The sequence below is a fragment of the Centrocercus urophasianus genome, unplaced genomic scaffold (assembly GCF_019232065.1).
Source record: "Centrocercus urophasianus isolate 14NV4802_14NV808 unplaced genomic scaffold, USGS_Curo_1.0 seq_13, whole genome shotgun sequence".
Classification (NCBI taxonomy): domain Eukaryota; kingdom Metazoa; phylum Chordata; class Aves; order Galliformes; family Phasianidae; genus Centrocercus; species Centrocercus urophasianus.
The window spans coordinates 36,466,473-36,490,261 of record NW_024884475.1 but is presented as its reverse complement, the minus strand read 5'-3'; the positions used below and the strand labels follow the sequence as shown (position 1 = coordinate 36,490,261).

The 23,789-nt window shown below is 40.7% G+C and overlaps 3 protein-coding genes across 6 annotated transcripts in view; 1 reads left to right on the top strand and 2 right to left on the bottom strand.

The window, feature by feature from the left end:
• Window positions 1-11,652: 11,652 nt before the first annotated feature.
• Window positions 11,653-23,789, bottom strand: part of BBS12 (Bardet-Biedl syndrome 12) — a 28,305-nt gene continuing 16,168 nt past the window's right edge. For 2 of the 4 annotated variants that reach the window (XM_042812386.1, XM_042812385.1), the window contains exon 2: window positions 11,653-14,827. In XM_042812386.1, coding sequence (XP_042668320.1) covers window positions 12,673-14,811 — 2,139 coding nt within the window. In that variant the 5' untranslated portion in view covers window positions 14,812-14,827 and the 3' untranslated portion in view covers window positions 11,653-12,672. Of the gene's footprint in view, window positions 14,828-16,983; window positions 17,285-17,498; window positions 17,598-23,789 lie in introns of those variants that run through there. The other 2 variants (XM_042812389.1, XM_042812388.1) reach the window with 2 other exon arrangements.
• LOC122157029 (caltractin) lies at window positions 17,578-22,650 on the top strand. Its single transcript, XM_042812394.1, has 5 exons — window positions 17,578-17,652; window positions 18,272-18,427; window positions 20,394-20,522; window positions 20,640-20,777; window positions 21,002-22,650. The coding sequence occupies exons 1-5, from the start codon at window positions 17,650-17,652 to the stop codon at window positions 21,089-21,091; spliced, it is 516 nt and encodes a 171-aa protein (XP_042668328.1). The 5' UTR covers window positions 17,578-17,649; the 3' UTR covers window positions 21,092-22,650.
• The window catches only part of ADAD1 (adenosine deaminase domain containing 1), a 98,028-nt gene continuing 94,402 nt past the window's right edge, over window positions 20,164-23,789 (bottom strand). The window contains exon 32 of the mRNA XM_042812453.1: window positions 20,164-22,003. The gene's annotated coding sequence lies outside the window, so the exon portion shown is untranslated. The remainder of the gene's footprint in view (window positions 22,004-23,789) is intronic.

Genomic DNA, 23,789 nt, shown 5'->3' with positions numbered 1-23,789 from the left:
AATGAGGCATCAAAGCCTGAGGAAATGCACCTTCCACGAACATGCAGACACCACAGACTTTTGAGTACACAGGGGAATGGCTGCTGATTTCCAAAATGGAAGTTAATGTGTTCCTCTGCCACAAATAAATAAGTAGAGGTCTGGTGGATATCTGTTTTGCTTTCAACTCAGAATTTGTTTTATTTAGAGATTTTTAATTTATAATTATATCATGCTGGCTGAATGCTTAGTTGTGTTATGGCCCACTGCCCACAGAACCTAACTGTTGCAGTTTTTAATTTTTCCACGTTTCACAGATGGTCTGTATTTGCATTTCTTTTCTCCCTCCCTTCAAATATTAACTGTAAGAGTTAAAAATGAAAAAATAAATTTTAGGCTTTGAGGGGTTACTTACCTCCACAATTTATTGTGGAACTGAGCTGCTTCAGATTAATAAAATTCACTAAATATGGTTTTAAATATTAGCAACTTGTAAGGTCTTCAGAATTCAGACCAGACATAACAAATATCAGATGCTGTAATTCAAGTGTCTACAAGACTTCTCATAAGAAATAGCCATTTAATGTTAGCCTGCTATAGCGCACTGGATATTTTCTGCCTCAAAGGTACCTGTAAGGCAATAGGTAGATTTACTGGCTGAATTTGAGAGACCCACTTCAAGGAATGGGGTGAGGGCTTGATAGTTAACAACAGATACAGACTGCTGGAAAACCAGAAAAACAGGAACAGTGATCTTCTCCCTGAATAGGAAGAACTAGCAAACATCCTTCTCCAGAGCAGTTCTTTCTGAGATTGCCCACTCTCAGGGAGTTCTCTATACTGTACTGACCTTCCCACACAATCCAATGGATTGAAAGAAAACAAACAAACAAACAAACAAAAAACCAACCCCTGTGGTTCCCACAGATGTCCCAAGTACCACCAGTAGTCAATCTTTAGCATGATTAAAAAAAAAAAAAGATTATTGCCCATGTAAGACCAAAAAAACCCACCAAAAACACACATTAAAAGAACACAAAACCAAAACAAACATCCAAGCAACATTTATATATATATACATATATATATATATATATATATATATATAAAATGACATTCTACAGCCTGACTTGTACATTACTTCACATAATACATACACACGTTAACTTAATTTTTGGTGAATTTTCATCTACAAGACTGATTAAAAACCAAAGGTAGCCCAAGCTCTACACAGAGGCAAATACTGAGATCTCGATCCTAAATATCTCACATTTGAGCATGTTCTGGGATTTGGTCTGAAGTCCTTCATTATCCTGCCGATCTCAAATATGAATCACAATGGAGTTCATTTTCTGATCTCTTGCAGCCATTCTCATGGGACTTCATTATAAGCAGAATATAGAATGGATTTAAAGAAAATTACTTAGATGGATTTCTGGAATTGGCATGTACAAAAGGATTTAAGAGGCTAAATGAGATCACAAGGCCATCATCTTTATGTGAATCCCTTCTTTCCATGCACATTTTGGAGGCCTGGGAAGAATTTTTTCTTGCCTAGATTTTGAATCCAAAATACTACTCCCATAGAGACAACCTCTCTGCTGTAGAAAATACGCTTTGTTTGACTGTCTTGTCATTAAGGAACATGAGATTATTATCTAATAAAAGATGGTACCACCATAACGCAATCCAAGGATAAATCCAATAGCACTTGTGATTCCTTCCCACTAAGTTAAATTTCAGCAGGACTTTTGCTATTGTTCTCAATAGACCATGACAAGAAACTCCAGGATTCCAAGCCAAATAAAAAAAGAGTAAATAAGTGTCTTGGAGCCACAAAGAATCCTTCTTAGGCTGCTGGCAACAGCACAGCTAACAAAATTAGCCACTACTTGTGACGTTCAAACACATGGGTGTCACCCAGGTGGAACAGATGACACATTAGACAACAGTCAGTCTCTGACTCTCTCATTGACCCCGAAAAAAAGGCCAGGTTGGATGGGGCCTTGGGCAGCCTGGTCTAGTGGGTGGTAGCCCTGCCCATGGCAGGGGATTGGAACTAGATGACCTTCAAGGTCTCCTCCAACCTAAGCCATTCTATGATTCTGTATTTAAGGAAGAAATTACTATCATTTGCTATGCAGATTATGCAAATCATCCCACATTCATTTAGAGATGAGTACAGAACAGACTGTGTGATATAGAGGTTTTAACTAGTCATTCACCCAATGGGGATTATGGAAAGGTAAATTGTTATGGAAAGGTAAATTGGTGGCAAAGCTCCCCACACAAAATAAAGCCATTCTGATCTGTCTGTAAAGCAGATGTCTTGTTGCATAGTCAAGAGAAGGCAATACTGTCACTGGTGCCATTAAACAAAAACAAAAAACAATAAAACCAATATAAATCACAATGAAGACACGAAGGGCAGTGAAAGACAGGAAACAAACTAAAGTTACCTCGGAAGACCTGCTGTGCTTTAAGAAAAGGAATCAACAGATCAATGCACATGGGGCTTAAGGGAAGTAGATGTATAATGGCTACATGCTTGTGGGAAGGTGCTCCTGTTTTACAATGGGTCCCACAGTTCTGAGAGGGACATACAGCAAGAGATTATCAGGCTATTTATCCAATTACTAATGGCACAGCACAGAACACTTTGTTGAGTGAAGTCTCCTACTGGGTCAGACCCTGGCCTTAAAGGCTGCTCTGGGGAATCGAGCTATCCCAGTATGTTGACAGCTTGGCTCCTGGGGATGAAAAATCATGCACAGGAGGAACTCATCACAGCACTGGCAGTATTAGGAGATGATCTGCTGTACAGTACATACAAGTCTTAAAGGACTTGTATGTGAAATTTTAAACAAAGCTGGATCACCTTGGTTAGACTTAAACCCTGTGAAATTCCTAAGATGTCAAGCCAGGTAACTTCAAGTCTATTTTCTCCTCAGGAAATTTGCTTCTTGTTTTCTTTTGTTTTTAAGATAAAACTATTAAGTAAAACAGATAGGTTTCCATCTATTCAGGATCCTTGCTGAAAGCAATGAGTCTGTAAACAAGGGAAGCAAAATACGGTACGAATTCATTGCAGAGGAAGTATAATTAAGAAAACATTATTTTTACAGTCCACAGTAAAAACCTTCAACAGCCAGAAACATTTGCTGTTTTCCAAAGCTTGAGTATTCCAAAAAGACTGTTTTCCATCCAGTATCACAAGAGGGAAATAACCAAAACCAAAATAATGTCTCACGGATTTTATTTTATGTATGAATCAACTAGTCTAAAGAAAATACTACCTTCTTTAACTGGAAGCATGGGAGAGTTCAAGGATACAGTACGTATTTTTAAAGAGAAGCCTAATACACATGTTTGGAAAGGAAAAGGACAAGACTTAGCTCCTGGCAGTATTTGCAGACATCCACAGACATTTTGAATAGAGGTATTCTTCTGGGGGCTTTCACCTTGTCTGAAGGTTTTGTACTTGTTCCAGGTCTTACGCTGTTTATTACTTTTTAAAAAGTCAAGTTATTCTTTCCTACTGCACTGCAAACTAGAACATTACTCCTGCTAATTCTGGGGACTCGAGCAAACAGAAAAAAAGAGCCAGACACAGATGAAAGCATAATTCTAAAAAAGTAATTTATGTTTTCAGTCAGGGAAGAAGAAAAAAAAAAAAAAAAAAAGAACAAAATCAGACAGAAGGGGATAAGGATCTTTCTCAAGCTTGCAGCAAAAGAGTCAGTTAAAGCCAATTAATTTTCTTCTTGCAATACTTGCAATACTAACTGTCTGAAATGCCTGACCCAGCACTGCATCACATCTGTGGCACAGAAACATGCAAAGGGCAGTTTTCTATGTTTTTGTCAGACCACAACTAACAAACAGAGATCCAACTCTGAAGATCAGCATTTAAGCCATAAATAAAGAGATCTTATGTAAAGTAAGTGATCACAGATGATAGGGAATTCCTTTAAGGAGACATTAGAAAGAATCAGTGAAACTCAAAAAGAAAAAAGAAAAAAAGCCCTAAAGGAACCAAATAACCCACAAACACTGCAGTCTCAGTTCATTTCCATATGATTTAAAAAGACTACATTCATTCCACCCTGCCAGTATGCCAGTTTGTATGTGGAGGAGCCATTCTGCTCAGCCGAGTTTGCACTGTATGTTATACGACTACTGGTAGCTCTTCCAGGCACTCAGTAATCACAGTGGTTTAATCTTCACCCTATATCCCAAAAAAGAGCTACTGTGTTCCTTGTCAAGATTTACTACTACCCTCCAATTATTCTGTCTTAGATGTAAACCTTACAGAAACCAAATCTGTGTGAATTCTGCATGGCCAAGCAATGCAGAAGGCTTTTAGACAAATTCCATCAGCTTTATCAGCTTTGAAAAATAATCAAGAAAATGTCTTTCAAGGTGAAAAAGACGAATCTTAAATGGCATCTAAACTTCATTAATTACTACAACAATTCTGGCTTCTATTCGTTATCCAGGGCCTCATTCTGTTAGGCAGTATATGAAAAGAACAAAGTTTCTTCTCTACAGAAGTCTGCAGCCTTAGGGATAAGAAACAGATTGACAGAGCTGAATACAACTGCCTCCAAAGCTGATCTCTCTAAGTGACCCTGCAGGAGACATGCTTTTACCACTAAGGATGCCGGGTTCTTACTCCACATTGAACTCTTCAGTGGAAAGAAGGGTTTGACCTACTGCATCTCTGAAGTTTTTTTCCCCTCGAGGTCATCATTAAATACTCAATTTCTATCGGTATTGGAGCTTACTAGAGGTTCATCACAAAAAGAGTTCATGCAGCCACTGATTCTACTTCTTTCCAATAATGATCACAAAGTTACCCTTTTTCAGCATTTGCAGGAATGGGAAAAGACAATCACGGTTTTAAATTATGTTTCTTAGGGACTGAGCATTTTACTTCCCAAAGCAAGAGAAACTTCACTGATGTTTTTAATGAAAGCGGGATTGGTTCCTGTATTACTTTACCAAAGCATGACTCCCCTTTCCCCTTCAGCCTCCTGAGAATAACAGCAGCACAAGAACATCTCATCACACAAGCACACCAGCAAAAGCATCTGTTAATTCTCATACAAGAAGTGAATTGGTGGTAGAGGCTCATAGCAACAAATAAAACAGAAAGAAAACAGATTAGCTGGCCTTTCAAAGGAAAATCCAATTAATAACAAGTCCTATTTTATCTTGTTAACTAAGGTAGATGGGCACAAACACTTGAAAGAATAGAACGTTATATACAGTAATTTATGCAAATAAGTACATTACTTATTTTTGCCATGACTTGCCTCTCTTCCAGTCAAGAAGGAATGTATATATATAAATAAATACATTAATTTCTACTTAGGTTATATAAGTGAATTAATTCACTTAGTTGTAGGGGAAGACAAAATCCTTCCTTACTTATTGCCCCCATACACCAAAACAGTGGCTTACAGTAAGTTAATTGGAGCACAATTCCTGGCCTTGAAGCTCCTCTCTTTTTATGTAGTTTCACTGTCTTAGGAAAGGTTATGAGAATAAACTGGAAAGCAGAAAAGCTTTTAAAGCTCTGTTTGAAAACAGTCCCTAGAATCCATCAGTGAAGCTGAAATTTAAGAAGGATTCTTGTATTAGCCACAGAAACTTCATGTATACTAATTAGTGATCAGATACTTGGCAATTCTGTGGAGCTTATTTATAGCACAGCTCCGAAACGTCAAACACTTTAACAATACAGGCTAGAATAATTGCCTAACTAGGATCAATATTTTTTTTTTAATTAATTGCCTAATGTTTCAGATAAAGAAAGATAAATTTGGTATCCAGTAAAATTCTCTTACTGTCATTGGAATCTGAGTTTCCTGTCTTCTGGCAGCCATCAGCTTACCATCACAGTTAAGTGGCTCCAGAAAAGAAATATCCCTGAGCAGAGTGAATAATATTCTTGGGATGGCTATTTGAACAGCGCTTACATGAACTAAAAGATAAAGAGCATCAGGAAGGGGAGTACTGAACACTGACCAGCCCTTGCCCTGAGCAAGGTATACTTGAGAAACTGCAGTGCTACATGAGAAGTAGTTTTCCAGTTAACTAAATCGCAATACTTAACATATTTATATTGCTGCAAGAGGACTAGTCTAATTTTCATTACTGTCAGAAATCAGTGATATTATACAGATACGGAGTTTTTCAGTAAAATAATACTTGCATGGTATACACATATCTGAGCTACAGTCAGATGAATTGACAAAGCTGCAAACACAGTGAGCAGAAAATGAAATACAGGAATTAATACCCACAAGAAGACAATTCTTTTCCATTTGCTCTTTGGGTTTTTGTGGGTTTTCTTTCTTGCGTTTTTTGTTGTTGGCAGGTTGGGGTTCTTTATTTGTTTTTGTAAAAGACTTTTTCAACAAAACTAGGATTTACTGATAGTCTGAAAAATGAGACAGATGTTTTCTTTGACGTAAACAGGAGGTAAATAGATTAGCTGTCCTGGTTCAGGATTGTGTGACTACAGGTTAGCATGTTCTGCTGTAGAAAACACATATCATAGATACATATATTTTCTACAACTCTCCTGGAGTTCTTTGGCTCTCCAGTACTAACAAATAGATGTTTTGTTTTGAAGTTTAAGCAGCGTAAGCAGTGGCTCAGATTACACCTTGGAAATAAATCAGTTCAAGCAACTGTTATGTGTTATTTTTAGTCATCTCTCCAAATCCACAACACTGATTAAATATTTGGTCTCACAGCACAGCAGACAAAAGCTGCTAATAACACTAAACCCCAACCTACTGATTTGAACTGAAATTTGTCACTACTAAATAAAAACTGCACGGTCTCTTTTGTAATCTTGCAATAATGAAAAAATAATCCTATTGTTTTGGACTGAGTCTCAAAGAAAAGAATTCCTTTCCATCCAAACAGATTTTTACTCATGTTTTGAATCTGTGTGAGGCAGGGAAACCAAGTACAGGCTTTCCCTTCTTGCTTCCCCTCCTGCCCACGTGCTCTTTCACCATCTGTATATGATCAGGGCCAGCCTTTCCCTTCCAACCCGCTGAAAAGCATGCTAGAATTCCTCCCAAACATGTCTCTTGTCTTTGTTGTGTCCCCTGAAACAGCTTTAAAGTAACTCTAGAGACTTGGAAATCTATGCTGTAGCAGTGTTTCTTACCCGACCCTACTTGGAATCTCTTTTTACTGTATGTTAGATTTAATGATAGATTTAATAAAAGGATAGCACCACCACGTAATCTTGTAGCAGACATTTTAAAATTCAGGTGTATATTTATCAACAACATGTGTATATTTCCACTCTGAAGGATGACATACTTATTATATAATCATCAGAAAGCTAGCAATCCAATTGCCTTTTAACTAAGCATTTAAAAGAATCATCCTCGCAAAAAGTATAGCTGAGAGTGCAGTAGCCCTAAACTCACTGATGCAACGTCTCCATGAAGCAGAGCAATCTCAGCTCTCACTCTGTTCTAGCAACATTCCTCCATTGAAAGCAACATTCCAGGTACCTTCCCATTATAAAAGGGATCCTGGCCACCAGTGAAAACCTAACAGCAGTTTTCTTGTGCCTCCAGCTGGCTCATGTGGCTACAGCTGCATGACATCCATTCCAAGACCCACTTGTTGAGTGACATAGAAACTTGTGGCTTCCAGGGACCGTGCTGGTAAACATTGGGTTCGCTTAAATGTAATACAAAGCCACTCCCCAAGGGCCTCCCTTAGTAGAGGGAGAAATTAGGGAGCTACTTTTTCCCTTCATGCTGGGAAGCACCTCTTTCCTGAACTGCCTCTGTGCCTCCCTGAGCTGTGTGTGACAAGGAGAACACTGTCACTTCCTCCACTACAAACTACCACATCTACATCTGCCCTGAGGTTTGCCCATGTGCTCCCCACTTCAGCAACTACTTTGAGGACTGCTGCTCTGTTCAGCCTGTAAATCTATGCGCTGACAAGTTCACTACTCACATTTCTACATGGCCATGCCAAGCCACCAAGCTATTACATAATGTCCTCTCCACTGTTCAGGATGTTCCTCATCACGTCCTCTGGGAGTTCAGTGCCTTGAGCTCAAAGGCGTTAAGGTAAGGAGATGGTGAGCAATGTGGTCAACGCTCAGCTCATGAAGATCACACACCAGTTAGTCAGTCTGCAGGAAACTTCACTGTGACTGCTGTTTACACTGACTGGTGTTTACACTTTGAACAGCAAAAACTAGAAACTCCCTTCTAAGAAAAATTAGCTTCTCAGAGTCCACCAAGGTGCTCAACATTGTAGACACGTGACTATTAATTTCATTGATGCTCCTCTGCTAAGTCTTAAAATGCACACTGCGTGTCTGGGGAGGGAGCACTTGCAGAAGTGCAGCTGTGCCTCAGGCATTGTTTCTTTTCTCTGATGACACACTGCTACCTAGTCCCTGAGCTATCTGCAAGTATTTGCCAGAGGTTCCCAGTTCTATGTTCTCAAAGCTTACTGTAATGCACATAACACAGTTCCAGCTCTGCTGGGCACTGTGCAATATACAGCCCAGCATTTGCAAAGCTTGCACATACAGACACAGATGCTAATAGCTGCTTTCAAAATGGAAACAGCAGCAGAAATAACAAGGCTTTCAGGAATATAATGCAACAAACAGAATCACAGCACTACCATCACTGTGGGTGTTTCCAAATTCTAAAGAAATGGGTATTACTAATGGAATAAACAGACAGAAAGCCAAAATAGAATAGTGTTCTTTCATGCCTCCACCATTTAGGATCAAAACCAGTCTCTAGTTTGTCCATGCCTGAGCTTTTCTTCCTCTCCCTTCTACTGCACAGAAATCACTGCTGCAGACATTGGTTCTTGGAGCAATGTAATCTGCAAAGAGAAAGCCCATTTGGAGTACAGACACAGTCACACCAGATTAACACGCTGCCTGGAAAGAACATGCTCTGCTCCTGCATCTTTGCAATAACTAGTTTGTTAACACAGCAACCCTGGCAGCAAGTGGCAGAATTAAGTCTGAGATTTTTTACATTCTAAATTCGTGTCATACTGCTCTAATTGTACTTGTATGGAACTGAGCTGAAGAGGGCTGCTGGACTCCCTCCATTCAAAGTAGCACAGTGGCAGAATCAGGCATCCAATAGGGACAGGGCTCCAGCAGAGTCATAGCCTGCCTACTTCTTGAGACAATTCCTGCTCTAAAATCACTTCTGTCTTCCAGTATCCCCAGCACGTCAAATATAAAAGCTTAGCTCTTCCATCACATCATATTCTATACAAAAAACCTTTGTGTATGGCTGAGGAACATCTGCCAAGGGAAAAGCTGAAACTGGCAGTGGCAGTTGATGGCATAATTCCCCACACTAGGTTAAGTCATGCCAGACACGTGCACGGGACCAATTCCATGTTGTAGCAGCAAGGTTTTAGAGATGAGGTGCTGAGGTATCCGTACGCATATCAGATCTCACACTGCAGAAGGAGGATGCCTCGAAGACAGTGCACCTTTATTTTCTGTGCAAATCAAAGAGACAATTTTAAATAATCCACTATACAGCATCCAGCAAATTTTTTAAAACTTCCCATTTTGTTGGCCTGTAGAAAAGCAACTGTTAAATAATGAAAATGTTATGTCTGAGAGCTTTTCAGAAAACCTCTGCTTTGCAGAATTCAAATACACCATTAAGTACTTTTAAATAGCCTGATTGGAAAAATGACATCATTGGATTTTCTCAACACTTGGTGCGTCAGCTCGCAGTGCCTTATAGCCTTATAAATAGACACTTGGACCACTTCAGCACAATTCATGTATGAAGTTTTTCCATAATCCACTTAACTCTATTATTCAAGTAAAGTACAACTGGATCTTTTCTTGGAAACAGGGATTATGCAACACTAAGTACAGGAGGCTCAAGAAAAACAGTAAAGCCAAACATGAGCTGCAAACATCTGCAAAGAAGCAGAGTTTGTCTCTATTTATACGTCGGGTTTCCCTTTCTTTTTTCCCCTTACATCCTCTAGCTCCTTTAAAATTTTGATTTCTCATAGAATCATAGAATGGCCTGGGTTGAAAAGAACCACGATGATCATCTGGTTTCAACCCCCCTGCTGTGTGCAGGGTCTCCAACCAGCAGACCAGGCTGCCCAGAGCCACATCCAGCCTGGCCTTGAATGCCTCCAGGGATGGGGCATCCACAACCTCCTTGGGTAACGTGTTCCACTGCATCACCATCCTCTGTGTAAAAAAATTCCTCCTAATACCTAACCTAAACCTCCCCTGCCCCAGTTTAAAAGCATTCCTTGTCCTATCACTATCCACCCTCATAATCCTCCCTCATATCCACAACTTGTTTAAATGCTCCCTTCAAGTACTGGAAGGCCACAATGAGGTCTCCCCGGAGCCTTCTCTTTCCCAAACTAAACAAGCCCAGTTCCTCAACCTTTCTTCATAGGAGCCCTCTGATCATCCTAGTGGCCCTCCTATAGACCCGTTCCAAGAGTTCCACATCTTTCTTGTGCTGGTTTTCAAACTGGTTTCTCTGATGTCTTGAGATGTGTGACCTAGCACTTACAACGGCCAACTGACTAATAATTAAAACATAATTGCAGTATGATCACAACTTCAAAATAGATCCGTATGGTGCTAAGAACTTTTCCTTCAAACCTGTATATTACTGATGAGATTTTACCAAAACCAGCTGATTTGTGGAGTTAGTAAGAAAAGCAAAATACGCATACTTTCAGATGAGTGGTGGCCAAATAACATGAGCATAGCTTTCCACAAACAGAAAAGTTATTTTGTGATATTTACAAAAAATAACTGCAATTCATACGCTCCCTTAGCCTTCCAAAAGGCCTTCTTCCATTTACATTCAATTAGAAAACATAGATGTTAAATTCAGCAACAAGAGCTCTCAATGCAACATTTGAAAACACACCAACATAACACACAACATAACTCATACACAAATGCATCTATAGGCACCTACAACATTTAAGGATGAACTTCATTATCTGTGTCTTTTCTTGCCCTATATACTAAATAAAACAGTCATTCAATTAGCATAAACCACTCTGACAAAGAGCTCTGTGAAAGAGCTGCATACAGAATTTGCTAAAAAACATACAGCATAGAAGGCTGCTGCAGGCTGATGGTTGGCACCATGGGAGAAACAGTTTAGGAACTGTCTTTCCTTTCCATAAAATCAAACTCTCTGGAATTTGGCACCATGAAACACATAGGTAGGGAGGAGAGGCCTTCCCAAGCAGAAGGAGTAACTCCATCAGGAATCAGAAGTACTGGGGCACTGCCAAAGAGCACAGGGATTCCACACAGCTGACGGCTCCTCTCTAAAGCATCTTCTGTGGTGAAGACATACGACAATGAAAGTAAGCCCAGAGGAATCAGGACCCAGAAAACATATCTTCAGCCCACCCCAATTCTTAGATTTCACCACCACCAGACTGTCTGTCACCAGAACTCAGAATGGGTAAGTGCTTAAGCCAAGTACTGCTAGCCATCAGCATTTTAATGAGAATCAACTCCTGAAGTGAATTCCTAATTCTCTTCAAATGACCATTCCCATTCTCTGTTTTCACCCAACGCATCACTGTGTGAAATGCTAGTTTCAGAAAAAATATCCCCTTACAAACATATATTACAAACCTCTTTCTTGCAACGAAGTGCCACTTCTGAATTGTTCTGTTTTCAGTTTTAAGTGCTGAGACACACAGTACCATGGCTGTGCCTCTACCATTCAGGTAAGATTCACTGTCAGTTTTTAAGAAACAGCTGACATAATTACACTTTTCTTCTCCACAAGGCTATCTGAAAGAACCTAAAGGAAATAATCTAGAAATCCAACTTGCTACTGAAACAAAACTGTGTAGAGTTATATCCACTCTGTAACACAAAAAGGGAGGGTTCGGCCTGAATTTATACAGAAACCTGAGAAATTTCAAAGGGGTATATTTCAAAATAGAAAACATATTGCCCATACAATTATGCAAAAACAGAATCAACCAATACAACCTCTTATTTTAAGACGTAACAGTCATAAGTTATTGCGAGCTTAACTTGGAATGCACAGAAATTAAGAAATTATGAATAACTATTATGAGTTAATATCTTAATTACCTCTTAGGTCTAACACAGACAAATAAGCCAACAAAATGTAAGAAAGCCCCCTCTTCAGAAGATATTAAGTACTTTACTGCATACGACTGCAAACACCTCATACAGACAGTACGTGTTGGGAAGTTTACACAAGGAATCTAACATTTCTCCAACCTTGACTTCACAGTGCTCCTCTTCATAATAAAAAAAAAAAAAAAGAACTGCACGTCTGCTCTGCTAAATAAAGCTAGAAAAGTCAGCTGAACTGGATTAGCCTAGCTATATAGACAATATCATCAGTTAGGAACACATGGCTGGGGTTTAGAGATTAGTCCACAAGTGATTTTTGTCTTATTTAACTCCAGTTTCTAGAAATGGGAAATGAGATCTATCTTGTAACTGTTTCACATGGAGGTTCCTGCTATTACACTCTCAAGCCCTAACTACATCTAAATGTTTGCTTTTTGAAGAAATGCAGATTGTACCTGGACTTCTTTCACCCGTTGACTCCCAGACTCATTAAAAAAAAAGAAAAAAAAGCAAGCTTACAAGTCCTACAAAAACATAAATTCACTTGATGAATGTGAGTTTAATAGCTGACTCCTTCTGGGACCTATGATGATTTCGGCATCCGTTTGAAGCACTAGCAGCACCAAGTCTAGAGCTCTCCGCCACGCCTCCATCTTGGCTGTAACATTATCATAAGCCTTTACACCCTCTTCACTGTCAGTGAAAGGGATAGAACCACCTCTGAACGTACCACCTCTTCTGAACTCTTTCAGTACATATGCTGAGGGAGAACCACAGTAAGCTGCTTTTTGGAGGTGATGATCAATTAAGGTACGTGCTTCAAACTCCGATGCTGCTTTTGCAGTGTTGCACATAACCATGGAAAGATACTGGTTCCAGCCAGCAGCTAGTGCTTGAAGCACAATTGCTTTACACTCTGATGAAGATGCTGCCAGCCTAGGACTATGAAACTCCTTCACAGCATTTTTATCTGCTAGCTTTGAAGATTGCTCTGCAAGCATCTGAATGTGACTAAGACATAAGAACTCAACAGCACCACCACCAGGAAAAACCTTCCCATCCTTTAAAGCATGATGGAGTCGATAGACAAAAGTCCAAAACTGGTCTTCAATGAGCTGCATTTTTGAAGCTACTGTGGTGGTGAGCACGGCCGTCAGCAGGGGAATTCTTTGCACTTTTATCGTGACTGGCACAAGCTGACCCAGTTCCATTGCACGCTCGTCACAGCCCTTCCACAGCTCTACCCAGACCCCGCTCCCCAGGCAAGCAGCATTCAGCTGAGTGAGGTATGTCACGGGCTGGGCACCAGTCACCTCCCCAAAGGCACTCAAAACATTCTGAGTCACAGAACTAATTACCAATATATTGTTTGCGATGCATCTTTCCATTAAGTTTTTACACACAGCTCCTTTGACCAAAACCAAGTTTACTTCCAAGCTTATTAGAATATCTAACGTACTGCTTAGCCACGAGTCTCTTGATCCACCTTCCTGTAGGCTAGGATACTCCAATACGGTCTTTACATTCCGTGGCTTAGTGAAACCCAAGTGACGATACTGTTCGGTTAGGTCACCATCCATTAGCAGAATCCAAAGGGATTTGTCCTGAAAGTATGTGATAACTGTGGCTTGTTCTGGTGACACCAGAGTGATAAAACCTGGGCAAACACAAGAGTAACTTTCAGGCAGACCTGGTAAACAGCATGTTGCAATTTCTGCGATCCTGAACTGAGAAGAGCCACTACATTCTGCTCTCTCGTGTTGATATGCAACAATGCCTTGAAGCAGTTTCATGCTAGGCTGATTACCATGACTTAGAGCCATTGCAAGGTGTTCTAAACCATAACATTCACAAGTATATGCTGACTGTCCTGAGAGGTATACCTGAGAATCATGTAGGTGACTTGAAACAAGGCTTTTTGCTACGGTGCTGAAGTATCTGCTGTGAGTTAATACCTTTTGCTTACAGATGGATGCAGAGACACCACTTCCAGAAATCACAGATGTACTTTTGTCATCCACTGACCTGACAAGGGAAGCTACTGAACCAAAACTGGCCAAAGGCCAAGCCAGGCCCTTATTAAAATTACAATCAGCTTCCTGAGGGAAACAAGAATTTCTTGGAACAAGTTCTTCTGATGCAGAAATATCTTTCTGAAAATACAGAGAAATCTGATTTAGAGAACTGTCACATGGAATTTGGGAAACTTTACTTTCGGAAGCTCTTGGCCTAACACTGCTAGAACACAGCTCTTTGTTTACATCATGTATTGATATTTGAAGACACTGGACTTTCTCACAGCAAGAGTCCAACCCCTCAGACATCACAGATACTATTGCTGAAACAGGAACATTCTGCTGGAGGCATTCCAGTACAGCATTACTCCACGCACCAACAAGGAACAACAGGGTACTCATCCCAGTTTTAAATTCCTTGTTTTGGGCCTGAATGGTTTCATTAAGAAGCTGTCCAGCAGCACTAGTTAAATCCAAACTTTCCATCAGTCTAACAGCAGAACAAATCAACATGCTTTCGTTGGTGCTTTCATCCACAACAAATTTACAGGATTTCATTGGTCCCAATAATGTTCGTCCAGCCCACGCCAAGGATGAGAGCTGCTGGAGTCCAATATGTCTTCTTGAATTCACAGCCCTGAAAGCCATGGCCAGTGTGCAGCATCTGGGAACAGAACACAAACTTACTGTCCCATCCTCACAGTATTCCAGAGAACACATAACAAAAAATACTAAATTAACAGTTTCATACAATGGAACCATAGAATCACAAGATTGGAAAGGACCTACAAGATCAGATAGCCCAACCGCCCTCCCATTACCACTGCTACCACAAGCCTCTAAACCATATCTCGTAGCTCCTCAACCAGACACCTCTTGAACACTACTAGGAAGGCAACTCCACCACCTCCCTGGGTTTTGTTTAACACTGAACAGAGCTCTCCAGTGAGATATTCCACAAAAAATCTTTTATCTTGTGCATTTATTTTGAGACAGCAACTCACAGACTTGTTGAAAAGATGCACTGCTAAAATATCATGGATGTGTGTGTGTGTGTGTGTGTGTGTGTGTGTGTGTGAGAGAGAGAGAGAGGTAGTAAAAAGCTATTGATTCCAGTGGTTTCTTAAACGTGAAACAGTACAGATCTAACAGAACTTCCAGTTCTGTTGTGACCTGTTATCTGGAATTAGAACAAAAGTAGGGCTGAATAGACAATTATACACAACACCATTGGCCTGGTACAGATCCATCTTGGTACTATTAGTTATGCCATTGAATTTAACTTTCAAATATGGAAAAACATAAAACTTATTTTATTCCAAATTCTATTCATTCCATTTAACATACATTGATACTCCATTTAAGTCTTTCAAGTTTTGGTTGACTACTCAGCTTTAACACGCCAAAAATAAATTTTCTCTCCCTTAAAATCCTTTCCACACCACACTCCTGTGGGAAACCACATGGATTAAGCTAAAGCTTTTCTTTTTTTTTTTTTAAATGAAAAAGTATATACACCAAAAATTAAGAAGTCATAACTCATACACCTTTTCTGCCCAGATTCAAATAATACTTCATCTCTCTGAAGGTCTCTTCGCAGAACTATTCCAAAATCAAAACCTTTTTTGCTACTACATTCAGTGAAAGTTCATCCACATACTAACTCAAAAAAAAAAAACAAGCGGGAATTTAAAGAGTAGCATTGGCCATCAACATAACCTTTATATGGCAACACCTTCATGTTCTACTCCACTCCAAACTGCCAATAGAACTTCAATTGCTAGATACTCCTGAAGTATCAAAACAAATATTAATGAAGAAATTACATTGTTTTGTAGTTACCTGCAATCCCTCCTTCTGGCTTTAAAACTGCACTGGAAGTACACTACTGAAAATATCCATCCAAATTCCTTAAAGCCTTTCTCTGGAAATTTTTCTTGGCAGTCTTTTTTCTAGGCATGCTATGCAACCACAGCAGTATTTCCAGTAAAAATATTTTTTTAAGCCTTTTTTTTTTTTTTACTTTGCCCTTAAATGAAACCTTAACTTAAAATCACAACTAGACTGTTTTGAAACAATGACCAAATTAAATAACAATCATTAGATCATGGAATCCGATATGAAACATGAAGAAATGAAACAGGCATAAACTGGAACACAGGAAGTTCCATACTAATAGTGGAACAAAGTTTGTTACTGTCAGAGTAATGGAGCATTGGAACAGGCTGCCCAGAGAGGTTGCCCAGCCTCCCTTGGATCCAAATGGACACTTTCCAATCCAACTGGCTGGAGGAAGCATGCTTTAGCAGGGAGATTGGACTTGTTGATCTCTAGAGGTTCGTCCCAACCCATACAGTTCTGTGAGTCCATGAGAATCGCAGCAGGTTACAAGATGGATTGCACAGCTAATGCAGCTATCAAAGCCATGCACTTTGAAATCTCAAGGCAGCCAAAAGGATATACTTAGCTAAAATTCACTCTGAAGTTTTACTTGAAAAATGTGTCTTTCACTTTCAGCTTATACTCATAATAACTAGCTTTGTTCTGGGCACCAGCCTGCACTCCTGCAGATACATAGATCTGCACTGAATGGACCCAACGACTTGGCTGCAAAAGTAGATGAAAGCAGGACATGCACTTATAGGAAAGTATGCTCGTATTTTGTTGCTTGCACAACCTCTGACACGTGTAATCGAGACAATTTTCCACCTTTTTTTTTACGTGTTATTTTGGCAAGAAGATGGAGCTAGGAACGAACACGCTCCAGGGATCAACGTAAAGCAGACCCCCGTTTAACTTCTCCCCCCGCTTACCCCTTACCTCTTTGTCCGTCCAGCCCGAGGCGTAAAAGCTGAAATGGAGCTCAGCAGAGGGGAGGAGGGATCCCGCAGAGCCGCTCAACAAACGAGACCAGCGCTGAGGACAGCCGCGGCCGCATACGGGGCCTCCTCTACCTGCACGCCGCGTCCCGCAGCAGGTGGCCGAAAGCAAAGGGCGGACACGCGGCTGGGCTCGAGACCGCTCGTCACGTTCGCACACGGCGTTTTTAGGACTCGCCAGTACAGAACCGGACGGGTACGAGAGCCGGGCCCCACACTCACTGCGTAGCTTCGCACACGTGCTAGAGGCCTGCCCGCCGGAGGAAGGCCCCGGTTCCTCAGCGCTTCGCTACGGCCTCCTTCTCCCCCCACCGCCCGCCCCTCGGGATCCCCGCGGCGGCCCAACGGCAGCGAGACGAGACGGGCCGAGCCGCGCGCTCACAGCCGCTCCGTTGCCATGACAGCAATCCCGCCGCCGTTGCGCGGCGAGTGCGGCGCGCTCGTGGCGTCACGAACCTGCCGAGCCTCCATTGGTCCCGACGAAGCAGGCGGGAGGGCCTCCGGCCCGTCCGGCTTGCCGATTGGTCGGCTCGCTGTCGAGGCGTGCGGCGGTGGGGAGCTGGTCTCGGCGTCCCGTGTGATCCCGGCGCGGAGCGGCCGCAAGCAGATGGTGAGCGCTTTCCCCTTCCCCTACGCCAGGCTGGATGCGCGCGGCCCGCGCCGCTCCGCCTCAAAGAGCCTGCAGGGTGCGGGGGATGGCCGGGCCCTCACCGCGCTGCCTCCCGGGCCGCAGCGTCCCCACCTGGGGAGCGTGGCGGGCCCGCAGCGTCCAGCCGCTCAGACCTGCGCCGCGGGGACGCGCTGGTTTGCAGTACGACCAGGGAAGCACCGAACGCCTTTGCCCCAACGGAGCCGATGCTCTCAGGCCTCCCATTTCAGTACTGAATTTGAGGACTGTCTAAATTTGTGTGCCGCTTCCCGTCGCGACCCATATAAGCAGTTCATTTTGAGGCTGTCTCCCGCTTTCTGTAGCATTCCCTTCAACTGGCAGTCTTTCTGCTAAGAGCTGAACACGGGAAGCTCGGATACTTCTTCCCTCAGAACAAAGTCTTCAGCTCGGTTTCTTCCTGGAATAATCTAGGAAAACGCACACAGAAACCCAGTTGCAGTCGACCAGGTGCAGCAAAGAATGTTTCTCACTTTGCTACACCTTTACTGTTACTTATAATTTAATTTTGTTTTGACTTTTTTTCTGAGTGAGCTCTTTCTCATCTTTCTTCTTTCTGAAGGCGTCCAACTATAGAAAACCTGGCTTCAGTACAGCCCAGCGAAAGAAAAGTGGCTTGAAACCTGAACTTACAGAAGAGCAAAAGCAGGAGATCAGAGAAGCTTTTGATCTGTTTGATACTGATGGATCTGGAAGCATCGATATAAAAGAACTCAAGGTTTTCAAAGTTTTTTTTTTCTTGATTGGAAGTATCATGGGTCACGAGATTGCAGCTGCTTTTTCTGTTTGCCCAGGCCTAACTTGCTCTGTTTTAAAATACTGGTTTATAAAAAGCAGTAATGCTTACTGCTTAATGCTTACTGGTTTATGAACAGCAGTAATGCTTACTGCCATGACTGAACTTGGGGTGTACTACATGGATAACCTGAGAAACCTGTATGTAATAGACAGCTGCCAGACTTCTCTAATGCAAGCATAATTGGTCAGGTAGTTTTGAATGCCTGGGCATGAGAGGAACTTAACAGTTCCTGAACTAACTGTATGCATTTTTGATTTCATGACTGGCTAAGGCCATTGTTTCTGGGAACTGGAATTCTTTTGTTTTAGGATGAATACCAGAACACAAAATGTTTTCTTCATCCTGGAGGTAAACACACAGATCTTGCACTTAATCCGGAAAGATGCTACTATTTTTTCACACATATAATCCACAGATTATCTGTTCTTTTATTTAATAAAGAACAAAACAGAGATGTGAGTTGGACTTCAGTTGGGAATTCGGGCAGTATCTGTGTGTGCATGCACACGGTGGTACAAGGGGAAATTTACTTTCTGTTATGTTTTCCCTACCAGCGCCTCATTTTTTTTTCCCCAAGCCTGAACATTTTATCTTCTTGACCTTGATTCCTCACATAGAAGCACATTACCTCTGCTTCTGCACACATTACCTAAATGTACAGGGTTGTCTAAACTGTAGCTTAATAATTCAGGATTTATCTGGTTGTACTTGTACTTGATTAAGGAGACTGTGTTATCTGAAAACAGTTTATACCTGTGAAAATATAGTTCTTAAAATGGACTGAACTGGTGTAGCACCAACCACCTCATGCTGTGTTTTACTTTTTGAAAATTAATTCCAAAATATGGATACTTTACAATAGAAAGTGGCCCCCTCTGAAAGACAAAGTAGAATATTTTGAGTTATCCCATCACAAGGCATTAGTCAGAAAACACACGTCAGATAAATGTGAAGTGTTTAGTGACTTAACACTTTCCAGTAGAAAAATGTTTACCATGAACATTTCTGCTACTGTTTCCAGCATGTCATACAGAAGGAATCAATATTAACTGAACAAATCCTCCTCAAGTTGCATGTTCTTGAAACTTCAGTTTCTAAATGAAATATCCTGTAATCATTTGGCACACCAGGACCAGCAAATTACTAGTCTTTTTTTTTTTTTTTCCAGTAGTGAAGTAAATGTTGTAGGCTGGTAGAACAGCAGAGTTTGGTTTAAACAACATTAAGATTTTATACAACCCTCTAAACCGCAACACCCACTTTTATAGTAGTACTTTGCTTGTGCTCTGTAAGACTCAAAGTTTGCTTTTCTTTTCCTTAGTCCAGCAGTAATTGAGTGATGATTTGCTGAGGCAAAGATTTATGGAGTGTTGTCAGTTGCCCCCACTCCCAAACATGTAACCAAAAGTGCCAAGAGCTGTCCTCCTGGATTTCTTTTATCTGTTCACTTGACTGTGTAAGTTAATAACGTGTAATTTGGAAGACATCAAAATTAAAAGGCATTCTGCCTGCTATTTCTGATGAATTGAGATTACAACCCTGATTGCACTCCTCCCCTTCCCCCCCAAGTCCTGTTTGGAGAATCCAGTCCTTTTAGGAACCATGCTGAAAAGTAATGTGTAGATCAGAAACGTACATTAGACACAAAAAGTTTCTCACGTTCAAGAATACATCTATGTTCCACATGGACCCAAAGAGACAATACGTGAGTCTTACAAACATCAAATCTACTCTATTACTAATATGAAAGATAAAACACACAGGCAAGAGCTATCAGAATGTCTTCCTTAAAGTGACTTGTTATTACAGTTTTGAAGAGGAAATTCGTGTAGCTGCTGCCTTTAGAATTCTGGTGGCCTCCTAACACAATTGCTTTTTGGCACAGGTTGCGATGCGTGCTTTAGGCTTTGAGCCAAAGAAAGAAGAAATTAAGAAAATGATAGCAGATATTGACAAAGAAGGAAGTGGCACCATTGACTTTGAAGACTTTTTGGCTATGATGACACAAAAAATGGTAGGAGTTCTTAAAAATACATCCATATAATCTTGGGACAGCATAAAGAATACTATAAAAGGATGTATCACATTAGCAGGTGTTTTGTAAGTAACAAATATTTTACTCTCCTTCTAGAGTGAAAAGGATTCAAAGGAAGAAATTTTGAAAGCTTTCAGATTATTCGATGATGATGGGACAGGAAAGATTTCATTCAAAAACTTGAAAAGGGTTGCCAAGGAGCTGGGAGAAAATTTAACCGATGAAGAGCTTCAGGTAAATTTAATTTGCCAGAGCTTTCCCAGCCTCTGGAGTTCCTAAGGACAGGGTGGGAAATTCATGCAATACACAAAGAGCTGAGAGGTTAGAGATGTGCAGAATAATAAAATACATAGTTCTGTTTTCTTATTAAGTACTTCTGTTTCTTGTTTTTTAATGAATAGAAGGTCTTAAGTTTAGATTCAAGCCCAGTGCCTGATCAGATATACTCTGTTTTGTAGGAAATGATTGATGAAGCTGATCGAGATGGAGATGGAGAAGTAAGTGAGCAAGAACTTTTGAGAATCATGAAGAAAACTAGCTTATATTAAGATTTGTTGCCTTACAGCTGTTCCAAAAGACGACAGGGAAAAGACTTAAAAATGGATTTGTGTCTCCTGCCTATTATTATGCTATGTAATGAAAGTCTGAAAAGACAGATTTTCATCCCATTCTTCTCTTTCACCAAAGTTAGTTGCTGGGAGGGGGCTCTGGTACCCAACAAACTGTTCAAGTGAGATACTGCAGAAATAAAAAAAAATATTGCAGAAATGAAAAGGAAGGATGAGTGAGCTGGCAAGGCAGGGTCCCTTTCCCCTCAGGCTCCCAGATGAAGATTTCACTAATTGCCATTTTGGATAAAGAATGCTGTGTCTTACGTAGATAATTAAAACAACCTGAAAACATTTCACTTGGGTTGCAAAGATTACTGCTGTTTCTTGGAGAAGCCAAGTCTCACCTTCCCAAGGCTACATGACAAAGAGATCATCTCATAACACCTTAAAGAACCACAGTACAATATTTTTATTCCTTTTAAGGCTTTTAGGTTCTTTTTGTGTCCTTTTGTTTATTTCCATAAAAGTCTCAGAAAGCAACTGCATATTTATATTTATTTCTGTATTAAACACTGTATTCTCCTAGCAAGTTCATTTTGCACCTAGTGGGAAACAAACATATATAACTAGTTTTTGGTTCTTCGTTCCAAGCAGAATGCCATCAGTAAACAGTCTTTTCTTTAACTATTTCATGATCTGAAAACTGGCTTACTTGACTCTTACCTGCTTGGATTTTCAAAGTTTATAGTATGACCGGTCAACATCTTGTGCCATTGCTCTTACTCCAGAGACTTTGCAGAATTGTTACTATGCCATGATTTTAAGTACTTAAGGAAAGCACAGTTCGAGGGCACAGTAGAGGAAGTTCTCTCTAGCTATTTAGAGTCACGTAGCAGAGAGGAGTTGCATCTGAAGTGAAAAAATAGCTCACTTTGGGCACCTGTGGATGTATTTAGATCCATGCAATCCAAATTCATTTCAGGTATTGCACCCTTTTTTATTCTTACTAAGTACTTCCAGTTTTTAAATATTTCTTGTATATAATATCAATCCAGAACTAGAGAGCCGCACTTCCATCCTATTGTGACATAGCAGCAACGCACAGCCTAAAATCTGATTATTTGCTTAGGCAAGGTGGATTTATCCTTGTGTCATGATACAGCATTCAGCCTGGGGAAACTGTATACCCTAATCCACATCTCTGTTTGGCTCCTTGTTACAGCTGCCTCAGTTCTGATGAGCTGTAAGGGCCCACCATGGGGAGAGTTACTTTCAGTAGTGGAAACAGGAAGTGTTTATTGACACTTCTCCTTAGCATGCAAATGTGGAGCTGGAATGTAGTCCTCTGAGTTTCATACTCTGAACTGCTCTCTGACTAAACCCTCTCTAACCTACACAGTAGGCTTAAACCTGCTCACAGCCCTAACAACCTCAGAGATCTGTGAAGTCCACTATTCAGACGTTCAGTGGCAGTAGATGTAAGCTAGAGTACTGTAAGCTTTTTAAAATGTGTATTAACTTTGTATAGTGTGAAATAAAACTGTTTTGTGAGTTAACGACTGTGTAACTGTTTGTGTGTTTAATAACTTACACTGATAAAACTACATTTTCAAAATAATTTTGAAGCGTTAAGCAGTTCACCAAGTATGCGTTTCCTTTATCTTTTCTTTTAGAGGGAGAAATTCCTAGTTGCAATAGTCTTTCCTTCTGCTGTGCTGATTAAAAGTTTCTAGTACTAACCACTTCTAATCAGAAAGGGAAATTTCAAGTTCTAGTTGATGCTGGGGAATCCCAGAGCTGATTGGAGTGACTGTACTTTTAATACTGTCACAGGAAGAGATTGATGACAGCTGTTTACCTATGATGCATGTCACATCTCTCTTCCTGTTCTAATCCTGTCACTTGACTTCGGAGGTAGGAAAAAGATACACAGTCATACATACTGCTGAGGAAATTTCATTTCTGGCTTGCACATTAATTTCTTAAGTCTGGAATGTTGGACCGTGCCTGAATTAGCACAGAACTTACAAATGTTAACGTAACAGAACAAGTGTCTCATGCTGCTTTAGTCTGCGTTATAGTGAGAGATATCTTGCCTTCTCTTCAGCCACAGACACCACGTATGATGACTATCAGCAACTTTGGCAGCAGCCCACAGAAGTGCTGTGGTTCTGTGCAAATTGTTTTCATAGAATCATTGTCACTGTGAGTCCTTCCACACCTTAAAGAATTTCTTGTTTACATTTGTATAGCTGGTGGTGGAAAAGGAGCCTGACTGAAGCCAATGCTGAGCTCAGAGTTAAGTTTCTGTGGGGAACCAGTGCTGAGCTGCACAATTATGCTTCTACTGGGCTGGCAACATTCTGCTCAGTGAATTGTGAAAATACTCTGCAGATGTTTTTCCCAGACTCTGCCCTAGTGGCTTATCCTAAATAAAAGTTTCACTAGAGAAGGATTACTTGCACCCCCTCCCACTCTTCACTCTATACTCAAAAATACACTAACCTAAGAAGTTAGAGCACTTCTCAGAGACCTGGATTCAATACTTTAGCACTAAAACTCTGAAATGGAGGCAAAACAGTGTTTCAGGTTTCCTTGCGGAAAGGGACTCATCTCTAAAAGCACCTGAATCCAAGAGAAATCACCAGTATGTGCACACAGAGACCAGCACCTGATGCTGAGCAGATAGCTTCAT

What these genes read in the sequence shown, in the direction of transcription:
- LOC122157029 (XM_042812394.1), top strand. An exon ending in TCGATATAAAAGAACTCAAG is followed by an intron (nt 18,428 to 20,393) that starts GTTTTCAAAGTT and finishes TTTTTGGCACAG; the next exon opens with GTTGCGATGCGTGCTTTAGG. An exon ending in TAACCGATGAAGAGCTTCAG is followed by an intron (nt 20,778 to 21,001) that starts GTAAATTTAATT and finishes TCTGTTTTGTAG; the next exon opens with GAAATGATTGATGAAGCTGA.